The sequence below is a fragment of the Equus asinus genome, chromosome X, assembly GCF_041296235.1.
Source record: "Equus asinus isolate D_3611 breed Donkey chromosome X, EquAss-T2T_v2, whole genome shotgun sequence".
Taxonomy (NCBI): domain Eukaryota; kingdom Metazoa; phylum Chordata; class Mammalia; order Perissodactyla; family Equidae; genus Equus; species Equus asinus.
Genome location: NC_091820.1, coordinates 44,877,750 through 44,904,105, shown reverse-complemented (window position 1 = coordinate 44,904,105; position 26,356 = coordinate 44,877,750). Strand labels below are relative to the sequence as shown.

Below are 26,356 nucleotides of genomic sequence, written 5' to 3'. Positions count from 1 at the left end.
TATGGCTCAGTCGACCCGGGATAAGATTTGATAATCTAATCATTTGCTCTGGTCTTTAAAAGGAAAACAAATGGTTTTGCAGATGGAATGGAAGCAGTAAAGAAGCTTTCTGGCAATTTTCTCTGATTGCTTAGTGGACAATTGTAACGGAGCGGCAGCAGCAATGTACCGAAATTACTCTGAATTCAGAAATTTAAGTATTTTCTGCTAGGTCATAAAGACACTGCTTAGAGAAGACGTGTATTAGTGGAATGGAACAGATGACCTCTTTGAGAAGTCAGAAGGAGTTCTGGGCACAGGAATTTTGCCATCCGCACAACGGATGCCTGTGTGCTTCTCTGAGGACGCACAAAGCGACGGGGATGAGGATGAACGCTACAATGCTCCTCAATCCTGGGGCCGTGGGTATTTACCGCGGCATAGCTTTTCTCTTCCTCTGCTTGATCCTCCTTTATCAGCATGGCGGAAGGCTTAAGACAGGCATCCTCAGCATCTCTGGAGATTTGGTCTCAAAGGGCAAGTAGGGGTGTGGGGGTTTCTACCAGAGGGAGGGAGCTTCCGTTCCCCATGTGTGAGTTGTAGCCTTCTTTGTGCTTCATTGGAAAAGAGGTAGAACGGGCACTTTGACACTGAGAAGAGCCCAGAACCATTACAGGAATGACTGGCTGGCCTTGGCATCAGTTAGATTTAAATCAATCCTAACACAGCCCTAAACAATGCTTGGGGTTTCTCTCTCCATCCAGGGTGTCTCCGGTTTGGTGGTTTGGTCACCCTGCTGTGGGGCCCCAACAGAAGCAGTTCACTCAACACCTTGTTAGTAAGTTGCAGACTCATCTGGTCACTGACAAAGGACAACATCAGAGAAAAAATCAGCATCGTTTAATAAGAGGAGGTGGGAGGGGAGGGTGACACCGTGAAAGGAGTACAGATGCCTTCTCTGTGTGGCTCTTCAAGAGGAGCAGGTCAGCTCAGGACACACCCCTGCACACCCTGCCAAGGCACGAAGCAATGAGGCCTTCTAACCGACAAGAAGCAAACACAACGGTATTTTTTCAAGGATCACAGGTTAATAGAACCACTTCACACCCTGACACACTAATGAAAAACCTTCCACTGACCTCTGGCAGAGTCAGAAAACCCCCAGTCTGAATCTCCTGCATTGGAAGAATGTGACCTCATGGAAGGGTGATGAGATGGTTAATGTCTCTAAGCAACAAGGAAAGATGATTCTCCTGTGCCAAGGGATATAGCAAGAGGAAGGAGAAACCACAGATGGCCTCCAGTACATTGGTGGCCCTCGGGCGCACTGCACTCTGGGAGCCAGGCGTGGTCTGAGCTGTGCTCTGGCAGGGTATTTTGTTTTTCTGCCAACTGATAGTCACTCCTGGGCCTTCGATGGTTCAATGAGCATCTAATGGATTATAAATCTAAAAGATTATCGGCTCGTAAACCTGAACAAATCTATAATGAAATGAAGGACCCAAAGGCATTTAATTATTGAACACATAAAAGGAAGTATATTTAAAAAAAAATTGGTCAAACTGTCCTGTTAGTTATCATTTTAAAGGAATTTACAGGGCTGTTATAGATTATTCTTTTGGAATAATTCAGTTTATAGCAAATGCCTAAACTGGTTTCTTCATTGCACAGTATATTCTCTTAAAATGGGTACTTTAAAACAATTACATACATATTAAAAATCCTCATTTCTTTGCTTAATTAAAACGTTAATACTCTCAGACAACACAGATCTGAAATGGTGAAACCAGCAATTCCCCCTCCCACCTTACAACAAATTAAATTGAGACAAAATTACAAACACATTTCACTACATGATTATTATTAATAAAAATCAGTTTCTTCTTTTTTTTTTTTATAAAGTTGCCCGAAATGCAAGGGATGTGCATAGGTTTACAACTTAGTCATAATAGCATTTTATTCTTATTCCCCTGGGTGTGCCCCGTGAACGGAATGTACTTTGCTGTAGATTACAGACTGTTTTGTCCAACACAGACACACCGACAGCATAAACGCTCGCGACTGTCCACATGCATTAAGAGTCAAGACCCAAGTTCAAATCTCTACAAGGTTTACAGGGTGCTTCAAAGAGACAGTATCACATTGTCTGGATGTTACATAAAGGACTTAAAAAAAATACTATTCTAAAAAAAAAAAGAGAGAGAAAAAAGGCCTTTAAAAATTTATGACTGTTTTGTAATCACTAGACTGATTATTTCAAATAAATAAAGGAAAGAAAGATATTCCAATCCATAAAATCAGACTCTAAAAAGAATGTAGTGTTCCACCCCCAGTCAAGGTAACAGAATCATTGTTTATTATTATTAAAATAGATTATAGAAAGCAGCATCTATTTTGTGCAGTTTTTAGGGGCCTTGGAAATAAAAAGCTATGATTTCCAAAAATATAACATTCCAAAGGATTGAATAATACATACATTTAAAGATACATTTTATTAAAGTTTAGGAGAACTGATTAAAAAAGATACTGTCTCTTTAAATTAGTGTGTAATTGTTTTTCTCCTCCTATCTATTCGGACATGACAATAATTATAAATGTAGGTCACACTACAACTAGGTAGTCTCTAGGGACCACGACCTGCTGACACAAGGCCGATAACAAAGAGGCTTTTCCATGGATGAGGTGGCTCCCAGGTCTGCATCAGATATCTGGGGCGGGGCCTAATAGACCCAGGAGACGGGGACCCACTGCGGGGCTGTGCACACGAGCTCGACGGCTTCCTCCAGATGTCTGATTGTCTCATCGATTTCATTGTTGATAATTGTGAGATCGAAGTAGTGTGCGTATGTTCTCTGTAAGATATCAGACTCCTTCTGCAGACGCTGAAGAGATTCATCCTAAATGGGGATGGGGAGGAGATGGGGTGGGCATGGGAGAAGGGAAAAGCAAAGAGAAGAGAGAAGTCAGCTGGGTTCTTTCTCTTTTCACGGTTCTGTTTGTCCCAGTGTCAGAAACAGGCAAGGCCAGACCTTGACGTGCCACATCTGGGCATGAGGCCAAGTCTGCTTTGTGACAGAGGAGACGACGGTCCTTGGGATGGCGGGGTTACAGAACTACTGCTTCCAACCGGGACTGCTCACCATGCAACAGGGGGCTCCACGCCAAACTGAACGGACCAGAGAAAACGGACACTCTCCAGCAAACACACAGCCCCACCAGGCCTAGCGGTGCCTGGGTCAGTCCAGGGACTGACGGGTATGGCCCAGGCAGTTCCGCCCTCATTCCTCTCACCCAGGCCTGCCTGCCGGGCCTCTCCCGCTCTCCCGTTCTGGCTTCGGGGCGAGGTCAGAGCCCTGCACCCCTTCCCTCAGGCTGCACTCACTCGGCCGGGCCCCAGAGCCCAGCTGCATTTGCACCAAGAAGCCCCTGCCTCTGGACAACAAATTAAGTTGTATTTTTCCCTTTTCTACTTAGAGGTTCAACATGTTCCAGGAATTCAATTACATATAATGGCCCCCACTCAATAGCAGCAGGTGCCAGAGGCAAAAGCTTTTTGGATGCTACAAATAATGGATGAAATAAGGTCATTTCCCAGACACAGCGGCAATGGCATCTGATGAATCCCTCACATTGGTCTGCACTGGAAATGGCCAGACGAATGTCACTGTTCCTAAGTAGCTGCATCTCTAATGGAAAAGCCTCTGAAGGAAAAGCAGCTGCGGAACTCTAGGGAGCTCTGCTGCAGTAAAGAACTTTCTCTCAACTTCCATAGCTTGCTACCCATTTTGAGAGCCCTCGCCAGGGTGAGCCCACAGGAGGAGGGAATTCAGGGCCCCTACTTTGTCATGGAGTCTGACTTTAGCTTCAGGATGGCAGCTCTTTCAAGACAAGGGATCTCTTACGAGTCACCACAAAGGCTGCCTCTGCATTTTCACTGGTCAGATCTTATTACGCTGAACTTCCAATGCATAAGCTCAAATGTGAACCCAGGGAACTCTGTAAGTCAGATTAACGCCCCCCCCCACAGCACTATATAGGTGCGCTGTTGGGCTGAGTCTTAAATATATATATGGATACAACTGAATACCTGTTTATCTGATTAGTATCTCTCTCCCCAACTAGAGCGTAAACTTGTCTCGAGTGCCCTGTCATCACACTGTGCCCAGCACTGGGCATTGTGCCTTATACAAAGTAAGTGCTTAATAAATGGTACTGAAAGAACAAGCACTTGGCTAATACTGGCCATTACAGGATTTGATGAGTGTTAAATCTATAATCAAGAGCCAGAACAATTCTACTAGGAAATGGGTCCATGACGACAGAGACAGAGCTCCAGAAAAGCGAAAAGATGCAGTGCCTTCAGGGACGGGGAGCCGTGGCACCCGGCGCTGGCTTAGGGGCCCTCCTCTTCTCTGAGGCCCATCTGTTATTTATAAGAGACCCTTCTTGATGAGCCTCAGCTTGTGGGTGCAACTTTCTGGAAAGAGGATCTGAAGGGAAATAATGACACTTGATCAATTCCATCACGGCACTGCAGTGGGGATGGACAGACAACAGGGAGGTTGGGAACTCAATCTTTTCTATCAGGACACTGTGAGAGGACAGTGTCCTACCTGTTTTGTCATCTTCTACCAGAATTTCAAAGGACATGGCATGCTTTGGATGTTAGGTTAACTGCTCCAGTGTAGATAAGACTTCAGTCAATGATCACCTTCTAAGGTCCTATCAACACACTTTCTGCTCGCACTGAAAAAGCATAGTATTTTCACTGTGGCTTTACTTTACAATAAACACAATGCAAAAGCCCCATCTTAGGAAACGCATTCACCCAAAGACAGGAGTGCTTCCTAGCAGTATGAGAAGGAACGGTTCCCACCATGTCACTCTCGGGGCTAGGGGATTCAACTGCAACATAGAGTCCTGGGCTTCAGAAACCACTAGCAGAGTTTACGATTTGCTCAGAAAGCTGGGCTGATGAAAACATTCAAGAAAATTTATGGCTGAAAGCATCACATTTTCAACGCAGTTCTCTTTACAGAAAAATTAAGTTCCCTCTTAAGGATCGTATAAGATGAAGCTGTATTTGTCACTTTCCTCCTCGACAACAGCTTGTCTGTGGGCCGGACTCACACGTGAGCAGGACTTAACTCAGTGAAAACAAAATGCCTCTATTCTAACAGCAAAAGCAAGGATTTGTGGGAACAGAATGTCTACATTCTAAATCTATGAAAGGAAACAAGGCTGTATTTCATCACCTCCTAGCTGGTACTTACAGGCAATTTTCTGCACCATTTTGGCAGCTATGGAAAATTAGTAAAAGGGCAGGAAAACAGGCAAACAAAAACAAAAACAAAGCAAAGATGATAATTCAAGAAAAATACATGGCAACCAAAGGATAAGAGCTAACCACAATGTGGAGTTTCAAACATGTTTGTGTACTAAACAAGACGGGAAAAGACAATTTACAAAGGAATACCCTTTTGCAAATGAAATAAAAAATAATGACTGAAAATATGAGTAACAAAGAAATCTAAATACTCAATCTTCCTTAAGGGTACACAGAGTGAAAATTTATGAGTCTTGATTTTACTGGTATAGGCTTGGCTGAGTTTACTGAACAGAGCCAAGAGCCCTCTGGTGGTTTCTAGACCCTGTAGAAGTAACGGTCTTCAGCATAAGTTTGTGTAGGAGTCTCCTCTTAAGAATGACCCTACAACAGAGAAACACTTACCAGACTCATGATAACTACCTTCTAAGTCAGCCTGCTAGGAGATGGTGCAGCCAACCCTCGCAGGCGCCATCTCTGTGGCAGCTGCTGACCTGAGTTGGCCAGGAAGGGGACAGAGCTCATTTCTTGGTAGTCTCCAGGGGCCTGGAGAGAAATTCTGCGTGGGTTCCACTCCAGAGGCTGCCTAGGGGAACCTGGACTCAGCCAGGGTCATGGATTCCTAGAGTTCTCTTCAGGCAAAGCAATCCTTGGCTCGAAGCTGCGCCTGGGGGCCGCCTCTTTCTTAGCATAGTCCCTCTGAGGAGAGGAGCGGGAGGCCCCCCGGAAAGGAGACTGCTTGATAAAGCCACAGGCTGACCGTGATGGGGATTAAGGTTTAAAGTTGCCTAATGACTCTTACCCGGGAAGAGCCACACCTCTCTATGTTGTTTAATTCCTAATGCTGAAAGGGGGCCTCAAGCTTGGGAAATCTTAACGGCCAGCATCAAAAACAAAGCAGAGCTTCATTAAGTTGTCTTAACGAGAAGGAGCTTTGGTCTGGAATACACAACACAAATGGATCCTTAAAACAGGGTGTGCTTATTTGGGGAAAAACTGAATGACTCTCACCTCATTTAAACCTGGAGTAATAGTTGGTGCAGCAATAAAAACAACAAAAGGAGCGAACTCTGCAGTTCTTAGGACCTTCAGCGCCTGTGTAAAAAAAAATATTGAGACTTAAGAAACAACTAATCAAACTTTCAAATAAATCTATGAAAAATCACACAACTGAAAACGCCCTCGATTCAAATTTTTGGCAAGGTATTATTAAATCTACCAACTTTATAAATAACTTATATTACTCCTTTTCTTCCAAAGGGCGGACAACAGCCATCAGCAAAAAAAAGGTGACAAACTGGACATTTTTCTTAGGAATCTCACGAATTAATCTGACTTATTTTTCTTTAGAAAAGTTAACACTGATTATGTTGGTTAATGTTCATTTAAACCTGGTTGTTAATTGTCGCCTGAATTTTAGTTGACAGGAAAGGCATTTTGGGGCAGCTTGGACCAGCAGGCTGGCTTCACCACCCATGTGCAGCCCACTACACCGGGTTTCGAATTTCGAATTGCTAACAAGGATAGCAAATCCTGGCTGCTGTCACTGTGAGGGTTGGGTGCACACCTACACAGGCCGTCTGAGATGCCCTGATGAAAGGCCCCCATGGGACTCACGGGGAAGGGAGACCCTGTCCAGGGCTGGGGCCACGAGCCCCGGGCTTTTTGTCGTGGCTCTGCCACTAAAGGAGCTGTGTGGCTGTGGGCAGTTCATAGGTCCAGAGACAACACTGCATTCTAGGGAGAGGGCCCTCTAAGCCCCTTTCAGTTCCCTTCCAAGGCATCACAGACCTGCACTGCGCAAGCTCCTAGTCTGCACAGACACACGGCAGCGCAGCCATCCGATGCTGCATGAGCTGATTCTGGTAAGGGATCACCGCCTCAGTCCCCCAGCAAGAACGTGGCCCTCCTAGGGGTTACCAGCTCCTCACCACACAGCAAACCCCAACATGCACAGACAGGTGCATGTTTCACAAGTGACTGAGACAGAATTAATTCAGGTGCATCAGGAATAAATATCTGGCTGTCCTTTATACAGGCATTTAATATGTCCCTTCTGTTAGCCACACATCTTGCTTTCTAAATGGCCTTTCAGTTTGTTTGCTGTGCTCTACTCCTGTTCCTCCCTCTTTTGCCTGGTTTCCTATAGTAGCCATTAGAGCGGTCCCTCCGCCTGCGGTTTTGCTGCCCTGCACTCCATACCAAACCCTGTCACTAGAGTATCTTCCTGAAAGGCAAATCCCACAGGCCGTTCCTCTGCCCGAAGCCTTCGGCAGCTGCCTCCCTCCTGGCCTTGGGATAAAATGTACACTCCTTAGCATGACTGACCGACCCCTCCCTCATGAGCTGGCCCATGCTTACCTGACAGCCTCTCTCTGCCCCTTCCCCTCCAGGCACTGGCTTTGCTGAACTGCTGTCAGTTCCAGAAAGGGCCAAACTCTCTCTGGCCTCCTGGCCTATTTTCTCACTACTCCCTCTGCCTGGACCCTCCAACCCCTCGCTCCCACCCCTACTCTCCCTTTTGCTTAGCTGAGTGATCCTTCAGCACTCGGTACTGATGTTCTTTTCTCTGGAAAGTCCTTTGTGAGCTCTGAGTCTAGGTCAGGCGCCCTTCCTGCGTGCTTCAGACGCACCCATACTTATGCACCTGTAGTACCCATCACACTGGAAATGGAAATGCCTGGATACTAGAGAGTAAGCTTCTTGAGGGCAGGGGCTATGTCTCATTCTGTCGTCTCCCTCATGCCCAGTATGGCACCTGGCATAAATTGTTTTTATGATAAAATGAAAATATAAGAGCAGTACATATAATTTACACAAAATCTATCTTGCCTCTGAGGCAGGTTTGACTAGAGGGCACTATGCTTTTGTGGCTGAAGGGAATCTCTTGGCTCTATGAATACACAGGCACGTTAAGAGGCAAACTGGATAGTACAGGCAGACCTTGTTTAATTGCGCTTTGCAGATATCGTGTCTTTTACAAATCGAAGGTTTGTGGCAACCCTAGATCAAGCAAGTCTATCGGCTGCCATTTTCCCAGCAGCATTTGCTCACTTCGTATCTCTGCATCACATTTTGGTAATTCTCACAATATTTCAAACTTTTTCAGCATTATTATAATATTTGTTATGGTGAACTGTGATCACTGATCTTTAATGTTACTACTGTAATCGTTTTGGGGTACCATGAACCGTGCCCATATTAAGATGAATTTAATTGATAAATGTTGTGTGTATTCTGACTGCTCCAGTGACCACCCATTCCCCCGTCTCTCTCCCTCTCCTCCAGCCTCCCTATTCCCTGAGACACAACACTATTGAAATTAGGCCAATTAATAACCCTACAATGGCCTCTAAGCGTTTGAGTGAAAGGAAGAGTTGCACGTCTCTCACTTTAAATCAAAAGCCAGAAATGATTAAGCTTAGTGAGGAAGGCATGTCGAAAGCTGAGACAGGCCCAAAGCTAGGCCTCTTGAGACAGTTAGCCAAGTTGTGAACGCAAAGGAAAAGTTCCTGAAGGAAATTAAAAGCGCTACTCCAGTGAACACACGAATGATAAGAAAGTGAAACAGCCTTATTGCTGACATGGAGGAAGTGTTAGTGCTCTGAATAGAAGATCAACCAGCCACAACATTCTCCTAAGACAAAGTCTAATCCAGAGCAAGGCCCTAACTCTCTTCATGTCTGAGAAGGCTGAGAGAGGTGAGGAAGCTACAGAAGAGAAGTTTGAAGCTAGCAGAGGTTGGTTCGTGAGGTTTAAGGAAAGAAGCCGTCTCCGTGACATGGAAGTGCAAGGGGAAGCAGCAAGTGCTGCTGTAGAAGCTGCAGCAAGTTTCCAGAAGATCTAGCTGAGATGATTAATGAGGGTGACTACACTAAAAAACAGATATTCGGTATAGACAAAACAGCCTTCCATCGGAAGAAGATGCCATCTAGGACTTTCATAGCTAGAGAGGAGAAGTCAATGCCCGGCTTCAAAGCTTCAAAGGACAGGCTGACTCTCTTGTTAGGGGCTAATGCAGCTGGTGACTTTAAAGTGAAGACAGTGTTCATTTACCATCCTGAAAACCCTAGGGCCCTTATGAATTATGCTAAATGTACTCTGCCCGTGCTCTATAAATGGAACAACAAAGCCTGGATGGCAGCACATCTGTTTACAACATGGTTTACTGAATATTTTAAGCCCACTGTTGAGACCAACTGCTTAGAAAAAAAGATTCCTTTCAAAATATGACTGCTCATTGACAATGCAAATGGTCATCCAAGAGCACTGATGGAGATGTGCAACGAGATGAATGTTGTTTTCAGGCCTGCTAACACCACATCCATTCTGCAGCTCACCCATGGGTCAAGGAGTAATTTGACTTTCAAGTCTTATTATTTAAGTGATACATTTCATAAGGCTATAGGTGCCAGAGATAGTGATCCTTCTGATGAATCTGGGCAAAGTACATTGAAAACCTTCTGGAAAGGATTCACCATTTTAGATGCCATCAAAGAATATTCGTAATTCATGAGAAGAGGTGAAAATATCAACATTAACAGGAATTTGGAAGAAGTTGACTCCAACCCTCATGGATGACTTTGAGGGGTTCAAGACTTCAGTGGAGGAAGTAACTGCAAATGGCTGGAAACAGTAAAAGAACTAGAATTAGAAGCGGAGGGGCTGGCCCGGTGGCACAGCGGTTAAATGTGCATGTTCCACTTCTTGGCGGCCCGGGGTTCGCCGGTTCGGATCCTGGGTGCGGACATGGCACTGCTTGGCAAAAGCCATGCTGTGGTAGGTGTCCCACATATAAAGTAGAGGAAGATGGGCATGGATGTTAGCTCAGGGCCAGTCTTCCTCAGCAAAAAGAGGGGGATTGGCAGTAGTTAGCTCAGGGTTAATCTTCCTTAAAAAAAAAACAAACCATGGAGCCTGAAGATGTGACTGAATTGCTGCCATCTCATGATAAAACTTTAACGGATGAGGAGTTGCTTCTTATGGATGAGCAAAGAAAGCGGTTTCTTGACATGGAACCTACTCTTGGTGAATGCTGTGAAGATTGTTGAAATGACACCAAAGGATTTAGAATATTACATAAACTTGGTTGATACAGCAGTGGCAGGGTTTGAGAGGAATGACTCCAATTTTGAAAGAAGTTCCACTGTGGGTAAAATGCTATCAAACAGTATCGCATGCTAGAGAGAAATCGTTTGTGAGAGGCAGACTCAATTGGTGGCAAACTTCATTGTTGTCTTATTTTCAGAAATTGCCACAGCCACCCCAACCTTCAGCAACCACCACCCTGATCAGTCAGCAGCCAACCAACACTGAGGCAAGACCATCCACCAGCAAAAAGATAACTCGCTGAAGGTTCAGATGATGGTTAGCACCTTTTAGTAATAAAGTATTTTTTAATTAAGGTATGTACGGGGGCCAGCCCAGTGGCACAGTGGTTAAGTGCGCACATTCCACTTCTCGGTGGCCCGGGGTTCGCCGGTTCAGATCCCGGGTACGGACATGGCACCACTTGGCACACCATGCTATGGTAGGTGTCCCACATATAAAGTAGAGGAAGATGGGCACGGATGTTAGCTCAGGGCCAGTCTTCCTCAGCAAAAAGAGGACGACTGGCAGTAGTTAGCCCAGGGCTGATCTTCCTCAAAAAAAAAAAGGTATGTATATTATTATTTTTAGATATAATGCTATTGCACACTTAATAGACTACAGTATAAACATGACTTTTTTTGGGTGAGGAAGATTGGCCCTAAGCTAACATCTGTTGCGAATCTTCCTCTTTTTGCTTGAGGAAGATTGGCACTGAGCTAACATCTGTGCCAATCTTCCTCTATTTTATATTGTGGGTTGGTGCCACAGCATGGCTTGATGAGTGGTGTAGGTCTGAGCCCGGGATCTGAACCCATGAACCTGGGCTGCTGAAGCAGAGCGTGCCAAACTTAACCACTATGCTACCAGGCTGGCCCCTAAACATAACTTTTATATGCACCGAGAAACCAAAAAATTCATGTGCCTCACTTTATTGTGATATTCGCTTTATTGTGGTGGTCTGGAACTGAACCTGCAATATCTCCGAGGTATGCCTGTAAAGGTTTTAACTTTCCTTATTGCAAGGTTCACTTTCAGTAGGATTATGTTTCTGAATTTTAGTTACACAGTATCTCCTTGTGGGTTAAGGGAACCTGGCACATTGTTTTACCTGTCTATCAAAATGCTTCCTCTTGTGAGAGAGCTCTTCAAGCTTGCATATGTTCATTTTTGAAAGAAGTAGCTGGCAATTTCTTTGCCAATCCTTTTATGACTGAAGACTTGAGCAAAGAACAAATATCATGAGAAAGTCCATATATAGCTGAATTGAGCTTAAGAGGGATCTTCACTTAGAAATGTCCTTTTTGTCAATATTATCTTGGGCCTTTTTTCCGTCCTTCCTGTGCTCATAAATCAGGTGACTACAAGGTCGGTTGAGATATAAGGTTTCCTCTTCACCCCACACCCACCCACAGCCAGCTTCTGTGCAACTGAGATGGGAAAAAAATCCAAATGCACAGTTCCTACCCTTGCTTCCATCCCTAAAGCTACTCCTTGTGCCACATGGACGTCCACACAGCCCAGATGCTGCATGGAAGCCATGGAGGAAGTCAAGCATGACACCCCGGGTGTGAAATGGTCTTTTCTCTGTTAGTGACCCCAGCCTGACAGCCACCCAATTCTTTGAATACTTTCAGTTCTAGCCTGCTATCATATTACAGTAGCAGAAAATACACTACTTGGACAACATCAGCGCCCTGCAGATAACCTTCTCTGCACTCACGCACGCCCTTTGCCTTTATCCATGAAGACACAAAGGTCATTCTGCACCCACTGCATAAAACTGTCAATGAGGACTGTGCTGATTACACTGCCAAAGGCCTCTTGTGTCTAAGAATCACATTATATTCCTTTAGCAATTAATTCCAAGGGAAGAACCGGCATACTTCTGTTAGAGGAGAATTATGTGATCCATGACATTTCCCCTTTTTGTCCTGGTTGCCAGGAAGTTCAAAGCCCAATTTCAGGTTCCTCATAGTAACTACAGTAGCCTCTGTGGTTAGAATGTTTGCTTCCTCTTCCTTTTCATGGCTTTGATTTTCTCTTCCTATCCTATATTATTGCATTTTCAAAAATTATAAGACGCCTCAAATCCTGATTGAGATGTTCTTGTCTAGCCCCCCTCACATCTTCAGCAGAGTCACCCACACTTCCATAGTTGTTCCTCAAGGTCTCTGTCCCCATACTCTGCTCTGCTTATGGGCCTCAAGTGAGTGCCATTTTTTGTGCAGTCTCAGCTTGCCTGAGGCTCAGGGTCACTTCACGGGCAGGAAATGGAAGTGTTTCACAAGGACTCCCCTCCTTCAGGCTGTTCATAGGTGACTTTAGGTTGATCTCTAAACCCTCTTCCTTTCTGACTTAAGATAAGACACAAATTTCTTAATATTTACAGGCAAATATCTTTTTCTGAATCCCACAGAGGAGAGAGAGAGTCTAGAAAGATCAATGAAAATATGTTGGGTTCAAAGAGGCAAAGTAATATTAATTTAACATTTAAAGTTACTTCTTTAGTGCTCTTTTGTGGAGATAAATTGATTTTATGGCTCGTCTATGGCCAATAATTAATCTCAGGTGCCTATCCTCAAGGAATAAAATCTCATTTGACCAAGTGTCTAAGATGCAGATATCTTTAAGACTTATCTGGTTTGCAAACTTAAAAAGTACCTAAGGGCAAGTGTCTGAGTCATTTTGTACCAAAATCTAAGTGTTTAAGGAAGACCAAGCACAATGACCTCAGAAACAATTTTAAGAGAGTCAACTGATTTCACAAAACAGCCCCTGGTTCAGAACCTGGTTCTTGTTTCTAAGTAAAGATTCCTAACACGACAGCAGCCACACCTTGATGACTGCTTCTCCCTCTATGGGCAAAAGCAAAACCAGAAATATTCTGCTAACTCAACTTTTTAATGCAGCAAATGGATAAATCAGAATAAAATTAAATCTAAAATCTAAAACTGTCACAGTAAGTTTTGATCACACACTGGAGCTATTAGTTTCAACATCAGGGACACAGGTTATTTTCTGAGCCATGGCTTTATTTCCGTGAGAAGTAAGTTCCATAGTTCTTCTCAGGTTTGACTGCCTCCTAGATTTTTCTAAATGTTAATAAAAAACAAAGATTTAAATTGTACTGCTATATACAAGGTAGACCAGCTTAAGGATTCCTAGGGTCAACTCTTCTACGTTGGTACAGTGAAAGGAGGATTTATTATAAAAAACCCCAAACCCAAACCAATAGTTCAAATTCAAACCTCATTTTCAACAGGCTGTAAAATCTTGGTCAAATCACAATTACGCTAAGCCTTGGTCTCTTCATCTACAAAAGTAAATACTGACATCTTTACCCCAGGGTTACGAGGATCAGGTAAGGAGTACTAAGGCTTGGCAAAATACAGAGCACTATAGGAACACAGTCCATTCTTATTATTTTAAAAGAAGCCAGGTTACTAATTTCCCTCTAGTTTAATGTCTTTACCACAGTCCTCTAGGTTTAAGGTTGGACCGCAACATCTTATCACATAGTATTATGAGACGTGGTCAATCTTGCCTGAACTGTCTAAAGTATGTTGAGATGGCACAGAGTATTAGACCTGAACTCAACGAGCTGAACACCAGTGTCAGGTGGTCTTTCTATGGTCTACACGTAGCGGAAGTGGTGTCAGCAGTGGTAGAAGGAGAAGGTTTTAAAAAATGCCACATGGCACTTCTCCTGTTATGGGCAGTTTTTGACGTACATTGAGGAAGGAATTTCATCTTTACAACTTGCACTCTTATTTGTATTCTTAGCTCCTGGCACAATGCTTGGCATATAGTAAGTGCTTAACACAAGCTGGCTGAATCGAACTGTCCGTGAGATAAGCTGAGGGGGAATCCAACAGGCTGGGGCAGGAAAAGGGTGTGGAGAAAAATGTCCTAAGGAGAGAGCCTAACCGGAGAAACGAGGCTCTGCCTGACACCAAGTCGGTCAGGTCCACGGGCATCCTGAAGGCAGGATGTGGGCCTTGCCCAGCCTGGGGAGAGAGTGGGCTGAAGGGAGAGACGCCCGAGGATGCAGTCTAGTTGGTGCAGACCCTGTGGGCATCTGAAGCTGTACCACTGGACAGGACAGTCAGTGTGACAGCAGGACTGGGCATGAGGGCCCTGGGCAGGAGAGCCTGGAACCAGGGTGGTCAACCAGACCAAGGGGAGGAGCAAGATCTGGGTGATTCCTGTCCCCAGGGCCACAGGCCCAGAGTCTCAGACAGAGAACAGGACGCCTATGGCCTGCCCTTGGGGGTAGGTGGTTCTGAGAGGCGGGGACACAGGAAGCGGGAGAGAAGAATGCAGTGAGCTCATCCAGCAGTCAGGGGAGCAGGGTAAGTGCCCAGTCCAGGGTGAGGGGTGCTCTGGTGCCCAGTGCCACATGTAAAAGTGACTGCTGTGGCTGTCCTGGTAAGGCTGAGAGAAGTGTCTCCCGCTCAGCAGTGCAGAGCAATGCATGACTGGGCAAGGGCAAGGGCACAGGGAAAGCTGGCCGCCAGGAGGGGAGCGGAAGCAGCAGCAGCAGCGGTGGCAGTGGTGGCGGTGGCAGCAGCGGCGGCAGCAGCAGCAAGTAAGGCAGAAAGCCCTTGAAAGTGGACTTAGGTAATGCAGAAGGGGTCTGAGGAGCCCTGCAGCCAGCATACTGCTAGAGACATTACTACCAGCAGAAAACGACGTTCAGGTGAAGACCAGTGTGGAACCCAAGGAGAGGATGTCGAAGACCAGGACCAGGATTGAGACTTTGCCTCTAGCCACCCCTGGCCAGAAGATTTTTCCAATCCCTAGTAAGGAGGGATTAGTAGTTAAAAATCAATCTGCGTTACACATCATATATTTAGTTCTATTAAGGTCCAAGTTAACTGTTAAGTAAACTATATAGTGTTCACCCTACTGTGGCTTTCCTCCCCACCCCCTTAACCAGATTCCACGTTCAAGAACCCTATCAGGTGCTGTGAAATGGAAACGGGTGAACCCAGTGGCCACGATGTTAGGATCTTGGAGCTGAGTAACTGAGTCATCAGGCCCCAGATCACACAGACCCTGAATACGTAGGTTCCGTCCTCAATTTTGGGATGGCTAGGGCGCCAAGTCTCATACGGTGGCCCTTGAACAAGGATCTTCCCTGCGTGGGACAGCCAGGTAAGCCTCCTGATGAAATGGAGCCTGCTTGAGGGGAGCTGGTCGACCATTCTAGCAGGTGGTATACTGATTCTATTCATAAATGATAAGGGACTTTGGGTACAGATTTGTCTTAGAAATGGTAGGCCCCGGAGTCACACAGGCACCCACAAAGCTGTCCCATGACCTCCCCCAATCTACAACTCCCAAATCCTTCCTACCGGGCTTTAAGGCCCACTTCTGCTTGGTTTGTCTTCAGAGATGAAAAAATTGCTTGTCAGCATTCTGATGTAAGGCCTTCGGTTTTCTTTTTTTCAAGTTTAATAATTTCTATTGCCTCTAGCATAGGACTTATCTACAAATCATCTAATCATCTCTGCATCTGGCTCTCTGAGTCCTCTCTAAGTTCTCCATAGCCCTCCTAGTTTCAGCTCAGGGCCAGACATCGTTCTCAGTAAAGAGATGGCAGAGGCTGAGAACCACCACGGGTCTCCATTCCTGCTCCATCTGACATCCCCCGGGGCTCACTCACGCTTGCCTTCATAAAGCTAGTGCTGTGTTTCAGCCCAGGCCCCAGGATCAGAGTTTCTCACTGGTGATTAGTATAAGATGCTGGCAGAGGCCCTGATGGCCCAGCCTGAACAGTACCAAGAGAGGAAAGGCGGCTGTTGTGACGCCAAAGTGCCAGAGTCTCATCTTGAGGTCAGATTATTGTAGGATTTCTGGCAGGCACAGACCCAATCAGGTACTTTATCAAGCTTCCGAGTATAAGCAATCTCATAAGAGAACAGTCTCTGCTTCTTAAATACACGGTGTGTACACTGAGTCCAATGATTAGTCAGTTTGCATTCTAGACTGTTAACCCACGATACCTTCATTACTGATACCTTCCTGTAGTTTATCATGTTATGTGACCCATGATGTTCTGATGGCATTTTTGACTTCAGAACCTGAGCTTAGCATGCAGGCAGGATGACGGGGGCTGGGTGTGGCTGCGCATTACCTGAGGCTCCACATCCAGTATTGCAATCAGGCCCTGCTCATGGATCTTCCGGATGGTCTCCAGTTTTGTCCCGTACATCGCATCCTCGTGGCTGCCATACTCCAAGTACTCATTATTAGAGATGTCTTGCATCATTTGGTCATGAGATACAAAGTAATAATTCTTTCCATTTTCTTCATCTTTCTTTGGAGGTCTGGTTGTATCTGTAAAGTCACATGTCAAGAGAGGTTTAAAAGGCTGAGCTTATGGGTTGATGCTCCCAATGGACCTACTGAAACCCCATCTCTTCTTAAAAGCTGTGGATTCTTTAGTGTATGTCTCATGCCCTGTTCCCATCCCCTGTAGCTCTGTAAAACTAAATTCCAGAAATCATATTTATCTGTGCGACATCGGATCACAGGAACTGGTTAGTTGTTTGGTTTGGTGAATCTTTCAGTGTGTAGATGATACCTATTTCATCCATTCTTGGGTCACCACAGGAGAAAGACATTAAATGACCCAAGATTAACAAAACTTACTGTATGCCTTAATGTAGTTAGGTCTTCAGCAGAAGGAAAAAAGAATTAAAAAAGTAGAAAACCATATATGGTTAAATTTAAATAAATGAAAAATGAAATAAAATTAAAATTTCAGCTCCTCAGTCTCACTAGCCATATTTCAAGGATTCAATAGCCACATGTGGCTAATGGCTACTGTACTGGACAGTGCTGGTCTACAGCATCTTGCAAAAGGAGAAAGTTAGAATACAGCAAAAGGCACATCATATTGAAAACATAATGATCTTAGCCAGATGTGGCCATAATAGTCAGGGAAGACGTAAACCAGGAATTGGCAAACTACGGCCCATGAGCCAAATATGGTCCACTGTCTGTTTTTATAAATAAAGTTTTATTAGAACATAGGCACCCTCATTTATTTACATATTGTCCACAGCTGCTTTCATGCTACAATGGCAGAGTTGAGTAGCTGTGACAGAGACCACCTGGCTTGCAAAGCCTCAAATATTTACTATCTGATCCTCTACAGAAAAGGTGTGTTGAACCCTGACCTAAGCGGGTGTATAGTAAACTATCTGCCAATAAGTCCGAGTGCTACGGGACACTAATAGGATCAGTATTCTGCAAAACATACTTTAGGAAATGTTTTTCTAGACAAGTCAGAAACATTGGTTTTAATTTTCTTTCCTGCCACCTCTTTCTCCCTCTCTTTTGCTTTCTTTCCCCCTTCTCTTTCTCCTCTCTGTCTGTCTTTCCTTCCTTGAGCAAGGACAAATTTATGCTACTCTTTCCTGTGTACATGAGTCCAGACCCGTGGGGATTCCCCCTCTCCTGTCTCAATGAGACTATTGGAACTGCCAAGTGCTCATGGACATCAAAATGTGGATGTTTTCTAGAAGAACCCTTTCTCCAGGCACATGAAAAACTGAAGAAATGGCATACTATGTTGACGTTGTACTATCTTCAGTCATCTTGGGAGGCAAACATATGCTATATACAGATCCGGGGTAAAATATCTGAGAGTAGACATGGCTGAGGTCAGCAACAGTAAGCTTTAAAACCAAGCTAGTTATCTGGCCACTTAACAACATGGAAGTTTAATTGTTATGTGATCAAGAAGAAACTAAATGTTAGCTAATTCTGCTGTACTCATGATCTAGACATAAGGAGAATTAAAAGAACATTCCAAAGTGTTTACTAGAAAATCCCAGTGGCACCAATTGAAACGATATCTGATGAATTTCTTTTTTGGTGTAAATCAGACAGGTTCTGGGATGAGGGTGGTCTTATGAAGCCTTGTGGCTCTCCGGGCTGCTGAGAAAACAGTAAGTGGTGTTGACATGGCTTCAGGAAGGCATTAGAAGGCCCTACAGGATGGGGCTAATCTTCCCATTTTCTCCTGTTGCTTTTAAAATTCATTCTCCTTTAGCTCTTCCCACCCTGAACAAAGCTTTAACTGCTAGAAAGCTTTTGGGATTCAAATTTTACACTTTGGAATAATAATAATAAAATGAGAGTGGTAAGACGGCTACTATTGATTCAGCATCTGCTAAGTACTTCACACGATCTCGAACCCTCTTTCCTTTCCTGGAATTACTTCATTTTATAGTTGAGGAAACAAAGTGGGCAGGAAGTCAAGGAGAAGATAGAGAAAACGAGGGGAATAAAAATACTACAGGTCTAAAATTCTTTATAATAAACAACCGATAGCAAATCAACTGGTTTTAAAAGTGAGAAAAGCCAACAATTTAGGTACTGATTAAGGAAAATATTGTTATATTGAGACAACTATACCACTATTAAAACCTATTTTTCTGAAGAATAATTCATGTGAATAATGTTTATCACATACCGTTGGAAAAATTAGGTTACAAACAGAATGGGTGAGCCCAGTTTTGTTAAAAAAAAAATAACAAACAAATACACACACTACGTATGTTTGCACTAAGAGAAGCCAGGAAGGGTATACAACAAAAAATGAAAGCACTGTGATTGGAGGAGTGGGGTTGGGATTAGCGTTAACTCATTTTGTTCTTTTTTGGATTTTCCAAATTTCCTATAACAAACAGTTATTACTTATGTAATCAGAAAAAATACATCAATTACAATATTAAAAAAGTACTACGAGAAATATACTTAAAAGAGAGTGAGACGTCGCTTACGTGGAATAGGGTATGCAAACCGGTCCGGGTGCTTGGTGATGAGGGTGTTTTTTATGTGTCTTCTCCCAACACCATGCGCACCTATGTCATTTTTTAAAAAGGAAGTTAAAATTGCCAATTGTTAATAATATTCACAAAATGTTTCGAAGACAAGAATAACGAAGTCACTTATTCACTCAAACTTACCTAATAAGACTAGTGTTTTCCTTTTGAACGCTGGCAGTTTTACTACTTCCTCATATGTAACAAGATCTAATTGATCAAACACTAAAATGCAAAGATTTGGAAGAAAGGTAAATTTATGGAAGGAATATTTCCTGTATGTAAATTATAATTTTACTGGCAAAACTAAAGTTACAGTAAAACCATATCTTAAAAAATATGAATCCAACTCTATATATAGCTTACATGTAATTTAAGTCATATAACCTTTTGGGAGAAAATTTCATTTTTACGCCCATGAAAATGCACTTTATAACCAGGGGCATCCAAAAATGTGTTGAGCACATGCATAAAAGTCCAATTCTAAAAGATACTGCATATCTTTTCATGCAGTATCTAACAAATCATATGAATTCATTCAAAACCACATGCTGTTCATATTTTTGCAATTCCAAGAAATTGGCAATACTAAAAAGAAAGTCTGCAGACAGTGACCAACACGAATACAGCATGAATGTAACTAAAGCTAACCAAGAAGGAGGCCAGCTAGATTATTTCTAGGGATGGATGAGAGATGCATGGACAGCTGGTCTTTCACTTCGTGGTTCTTCCTTTCAAGAGAGTTGCTGAAGGTAGCATGCTAGACTCTTTCAAAGTCAAGGTCTGTAAATGTGATTTCACAAGCTTTTGAAATGAGCATCTCACAAGTTTTATTGTAACCCAGTTATCCATTCAATGGAAAGTCTTGGGTATGTAAGTAGGGGAACATGCTTTCCTGGGCGTCAACCTTTGTCAGCCTGTGTGCAGTAAATCAGGATGGATAGAATGGAAAGAAGCATGAAGCAGAGTCTGAGCTTGGAAACATTTGCAAAAGGGGAGTTCTCTAATCATTACAGACTGAGAAGAAATACTTAAAAAATATATTTTGGAAAACTGCGTCTTAACAAAATTATTAGAAAAACTTTCCTGAGGGGATGAGCATTCCTGTTGAAGTTCAAGGTGGTCTAATTCTCACATACATTTGAAAAGTCTCACAAGAAGGCTAAAATCATGCATTTATGTCTCCTGTAATATTTTTCTGTGTAGTAACACCCAAATGTTGTCAGGCATACACTGAAATTTCTTTTTTTAAAGAAAATTGAATAAGCCCTGGATTTTAGGGGGGTTGAAATAAATTCAATAAAATTGATTCTATGGTGTAATAAAGGAATCTGGGATGCTTCAATCATTAAGAAAAGCTTCTACTCCCTGAAACAATATGGCCAAATGCTTTTGAATATCAGCTCAGTCCTTAACATTTCTGATCTTCCCAGTAGCAAAGAACCTTAAAATGCAAAATAGGATACCCTGGAATGCAGATCAGAAATAAACAACAAACAAAAGTATCATTCCCAAAATATTAAAAAAAAGAAATACAGTACGTTAAAATAAGGGTTAGTGCATGTTAATGGGTATTTGTACATTTGTTTTCTTTTGATAACTTGATTCCATAAAGGTTGGCTAAAAGTCTCTAAAGCATATTCTCTAGCAATAGCTAAAAACCAAGGAATGCTTTCTGTGTTTAGAATGGCAGACTCACAAAACCAAAATGAACATGAGGTTCTCCGCGTGGTAGAGCTAGCTACTCATGCTGCAATGGTAATGGAGTGACGAGTTGCAAAAATAAAAGCAGGAGTGCTGACAGCATTGCTTTTTATACCTATTGCCCTCTGAGTGATATTTCCATCAGGAAAAAGTGTGCTTATGAAAGAGGTGCATCCACAAGCTGATATATTTCAATATATAAAAATAATCAAGCATCTCACAGGACAGCAAGATGATGACAACACAAGTTTTCTGAGTGGTATACACATCCCTTTTCCTCTACAGAGCTCTAACTCCAATTCTACTGAATTGAGACTTGTCATTTTTTAAAACACATAAGAATGAGTTAGATATCAACAATCAACACCACAAACAAATGAACAGATATGTTACACATCAATATCTTAACCATAAATGAGTAGCATGAAGAGGTTACTCTGGTCTAAATGAAATGATTTCATGATTGTAGGATTGAGAAACAATAAAAAAAGATATTTTAAAATGAGACATACAAGGAATATAAGGAGAACACTTAAAGATTGAAGTTTTAAAGGTTTTGTTTGCTGATTTAAAAAAAAAGAACTTAATGAAAAGAAACCGTCAAAAACAAAGAGGCATAGTCACTCAACAGGTTACTTACATGCACAGAGGCCATTGGGAGTAAGACAGCATGAAAAATGTACAGGGGTCATTGAAATATGGCTTTTAATATATTAGTAAAATAAAAGTATAATATGCACAAAAGAAACTTTACCATGCAATATTCTAAACACGAGGCAAATAAATCACATTAAGAAACAAACTCATTTTAATAAAAATTCAACAATATCCTTATATAAAAGCCAGCGGGTTTTATATATACTAGCATATGCATAGAAATTTTGTCTGGCAATAGTTATAAGAAATCTTCTTCGGGGAGTGTAAGTGTGGAAACCTTTTGCTTTTCATTTTGTACCTTCCTATACTGTATGCAATTTCTAATCACATGTGCCTATTACTTTTATTATTTTAAAAAAATGTCAACAGGGCAGTGAGATTATGGGCCACTTTTTGGTGTCTTTAGAGTTCTCTGTATTAAGGAGAAAAAAGTAATAGCTTTGTAAAGTCAACCATGCTAATTTGTGGTATTAAGCATAATTTAAACACACCAATGAATGGTATTGTAGAAATCCTCTGTGTTCATATGTACGTACGTAAATAGGGTATCTCAGGATATTTAAATACCACTGCTCAGGGTTCTAACATTTAAAAACATGAATTAATGAAGACTTTCTTTTTAAAGTTTACATTAGTAACTTGATCTTAAACTGGTTTTGGAAGTCCCGGGGCTGAGGAATCTCAATGCCTCAAGGGTATAGCTTTTCTAGCAGCATGACAACACTTTTCACATCAAATTTACATGGCTAAAAATCTCTTATGCGTTGCAGAGAATGTATTTGCTGTAAACAGTACACACACCACAATGAGATCTATTTCCAAGGCTTCAGAAATACTCTCTGGCATAGTTTACTCATATTATTGTGATTTCCTGGTAAGCTACTCAATATTCATGACACTTCTAAGTATTTAGGTAACTATTTTCCAGTTGAATTTTTTTCCATAAATAAGCCGTTAACATCGATTCCTTGTCTCAGTTTGAAAAGCTACAAGTATCTTCAAATACTGTAAAAACCTCCAACTAGAGAAGACATGGCACGCTGGTAACACTGGGCTGGGTGCACACTCAAAGGCTTGCAGCGGCCAGGCAGCAAATGTGTTTGAATGAGTGGGCCAGGTGCAAGAACGGAGCCGGGGGGGACGATGGGTCCTAGAGAATGAGTGTCCATCCAAAAGGGACATCAATAGCCCAGAGTCTTGAAGGGAGAAAGCGGGCCTAGTGTCACCACATCCTCTGTTCTTTCAAGGGAGAGCAGAAACTCAGATTTTTATGTTAAATATCTGATTTTCAAATGTGATAACTAATTAAAATTATTTTAAACACTGTGTGTGTATGGGGAAAAACAGAATTTATCTATGGGTCATACCCAGCTAACAGACTGCCACTTTATAATGTGAGATGTAGGTGACACAGTTTGAACAGAATTCTGCTTTAACTAGACGTGTGGAATTTCCTGGTGACAGAAATGGAAGGAATTAATTCTAGTATTATTGTTCCCATCAGTTCTAGATATTGATCAAGTTCCCATCCTTCATCTTTACTACAAATATAAGCAACTTCAGAATTTGATGATAAATTTTGAGTCTTGCCATCGATATACGCTGAATTCTCAAAGATTTAAAGCAAGAAACAAAACATACGGCCCTTATTTTAATTGACTGAGGACTGGGGAAAATCCCCCACAGTATTTTACAATCAACTTCGGAAACAGCCAGAAAAATCCTTCAGAAATATAGTTTGATTTGTGGCCCCTGAGCCCATTTGGTTAGTTCTTGGTATTAAAGAATACGATACATTAAAGTTCTCCAAGTATCTGCCTTGCTGATGGAGTTCAACAGTATTTATTTCTCTTTTAGAGCAGTTCTCTATAGAGGCAATGCTGCACATCAGGATGAACTACCATCACAGCTAAAGTAGAATAGCTGACACAATCCTGGACTTCCCTTCTTGACAATCTCATCTCTTGCAAGGTAAAGGTAATCACTAAACAAATGGTTCTTCTGGACTTTATAATGAGTAAAATGGAAGAGCTGGTTGGTGAACGGGAAGAAACTTGAAGAGATGGTAACAGAAAGGCCTTGTCAGGCAGCATACTTCAGAAAGTCCAGGAAAAAAGCTGGGCATCTTCTCCTAACCAGAAAAACTAATAGGAGAGCTCATGAATGACGATTTTGTGGGAGAGGGAACCCTAACAATGGCATTCTAACTAGACAATCACAAATAAGCCTAAACACAAGTTCTACAAAGAAACTTGAGGGGCTCTGCAAGGACCTTATAAAAAGCTCAGACTTTCTATCAAAGGGCATGTAAGGAGGGTCTCATATGCAGTGACAAATACTGACATGCAGAAGGAACTGTGAGCATGATGAGGAAGGCTCTGAGGCCCAGAGGCCACCACTTAAGAAAATGCTGACGACGACAAAACAGTGCTGGTACTGAGTCTTCCCTCCTCGCCCTCCTCAGTTCTAAGTTTACCAGAACTTAGATAGGTCTCTGGTTTTGGGTAGGAGGTGTAATGTCAAGACGACAGAGAAAAAGCAGTTCTATTCCATCCCCATGAGGCTCCTGCCTTCTATATCAAGGGTGATACCCTTCAAACTTGATAGGCAATGTTTACCAGAGCCAAAGCCTGAGATAAGGGAAAGTAAATGAGTACTTGGCTTCATTAAATGATACCCATTTGTCAGGCCCAGTGATGAAAGAACCTGAGATCCACTGAATTTTAGAATTAGAAAAGATATCCTTGATTGACTAACCCAATTCCCTCATTTTGAGTCCCACAGGAGCCAAGTGATTTGCCCAAGTTGCACGGTTACTTAGGTGTACTAATTCCTGGTCCTAACTCAGGTCACCTATTAAGCTTACAGGTGCATCTGCAGGACCACTGAGCACCACCCATGATGAGTCAGAGAGAATGGGAACAATGGAAGATCAGAGAACGGGAAAAGTGAACTGTGGAAAACACCGGCTGCCAGATTGGATGCTAATTCTCTGGCAAAATTCTTAAGCGAATGATTCAACGGATTCTTCGTCAGAATTTAGAGATTCTAGTTTTTGAATCAATTGGCTTCTTATTTTCCCTCAGAACTGAATGAAATAGTGGCAAATTGAATCCTCATGTCTACATGCCCTCCATTAGTGGATTATAAAGCTAATGATGAATTGACAGCCTTAATCAGCCATTTCTTTGCTTTTCTAGGTTTAAATTAATTTTAATGCCATCCATATCTATATATCATTTAAAATTATTATAGGGGCCGGCCCAGCGGCGCAGTGGTTAAGTTCACATGTTCCGCTTCTCGGTGGCCCGGGGTTCGCCGGTTCCGATCCCGGGTGCAGACATGGCACTGCGTGGCAAGCCATGCTGTGGTAGGTGTCCCACATATAAAGCAGAGGAAGATGTGCACGGATGTTAGCTCAGGGCCAGTCTTCCTCAGCAAAAAGAGGAGGACTGGCAGTGGTTAGCTCAGGCCTCAAATAAATAAAAAATTATTATAAACACTAAAAGGTTTTATAAATATATAATGTCAACACATCTTGTGAGCCTGTCAGAAGCTGACGGAAATAAAAGGGACCATGGAGACTTGGCAAAAACCACTGACATTCCATGCTAAACAACATTCTGTTGATACTACAGTGAATTTCTTCAAATAGTACTACTCGAGCATTCATAGTTAATAGTTGCTAAATTATGTTTAATCTGCTTTAAATATTTCTTCCCTTTATAAAACAAAAAAAGCCATTATCAGACTAGTGCTCTGTAGTGGTACATAATCAGAAATGATATATTTTCTTGGAAATAAAAATTTAGTACAATGCAGCTAACATGAAGGAAAAGACTCCTCATTTAACTGAACCATTTAAAATGAACCCAGGTGGCCACTCACATTCATTCCATATTATACACTATTTCAAAATGTTTACTTTTACTCTCTGATTAAGAAATGAACAATTAAGAGTTTCTACGTCATTTTTCCTAGTGAATACTAATAATACATTACATTCTACAGAGAGAAACATTATACTGGTAAATCAGGTATGCACGGTTGCATCCACCTGATGTTTTTTGCCACATGTTTCATTTTTGGACTTATTTCTGAAACCTTGGGAACTAATCTAATGCCAATGTTGGGGCTTGCAATTTCTCAGAAAAAGTTCCTTATAAAAAGAGTCATATTAAGAAGTTATTGAAAATAAGTAAATCCCACTCTGTATATCATCATGCACGTTCTTGAACTTAAGTGACATCCTGTGAGTCTTCTGGGAATTCTACTGCAATGACAGATCATGCTTTTTTGGTTATCATTTCAGTTTTTAGCAAAGGAGTGAATATTTTGACTTAAGTTGAATGAAAGCTTCTATATAGACAAACACTCCGTGAAGGGAAGGCCAAGATAATGTTCTTGGTCTCTTAGGAGCCAGGAAATACCATGAGGGAAGAAGATTAGTCACAGAAACGGATCAAACCAAATTAGTATCCAATGTCATTTGTGCTCTTTCAAACCAATCACCGAACCATTTGCAGCACAGCTCTTTGTTAAGAGTGCATCTTTGCCCTTAGAAACCTGTCACAGGGCCATGTCCAAGGGCCGGAGAGGAGCCAGGAGCCAAGAATCCTGGTGACTCAGCAAATGCTCAGGCTCTCATTTCTCAGGGGAGGACTTAATGTACTGGGTTCTTTTAAGCTCCAGAGAATACCATTTCCAAATGGTATTTTCTTCCTATAAAGTACAGCTCTGCAAAATATCTGGCAAATAA

At 42.4% G+C, this 26,356-nt stretch overlaps 1 protein-coding gene across 18 annotated transcripts in view; it reads right to left on the bottom strand.

Moving 5' to 3' along the window:
- Positions 1–857: 857 nt before the first annotated feature.
- CASK (calcium/calmodulin dependent serine protein kinase) overlaps positions 858–26,356 on the bottom strand; it is a 362,261-nt gene continuing 336,762 nt past the window's right edge. For 10 of the 18 annotated variants that reach the window (XM_070502071.1, XM_070502077.1, XM_070502081.1 and 7 more), the window contains 5 exons: positions 19,381–19,461; positions 19,195–19,275; positions 16,536–16,738; positions 6,317–6,400; positions 858–2,876 (listed from right to left, as the gene is read on the bottom strand). In XM_070502071.1, the coding sequence (XP_070358172.1) occupies positions 2,700–2,876; positions 6,317–6,400; positions 16,536–16,738; positions 19,195–19,275; positions 19,381–19,461 (626 nt within the window). In that variant the 3' untranslated portion in view covers positions 858–2,699. The remainder of the gene's footprint in view (positions 2,877–6,316; positions 6,401–16,535; positions 16,739–19,194; positions 19,276–19,380; positions 19,462–26,356) is intronic. The other 8 variants (XM_070502072.1, XM_070502079.1, XM_070502083.1 and 5 more) reach the window with 1 other exon arrangement.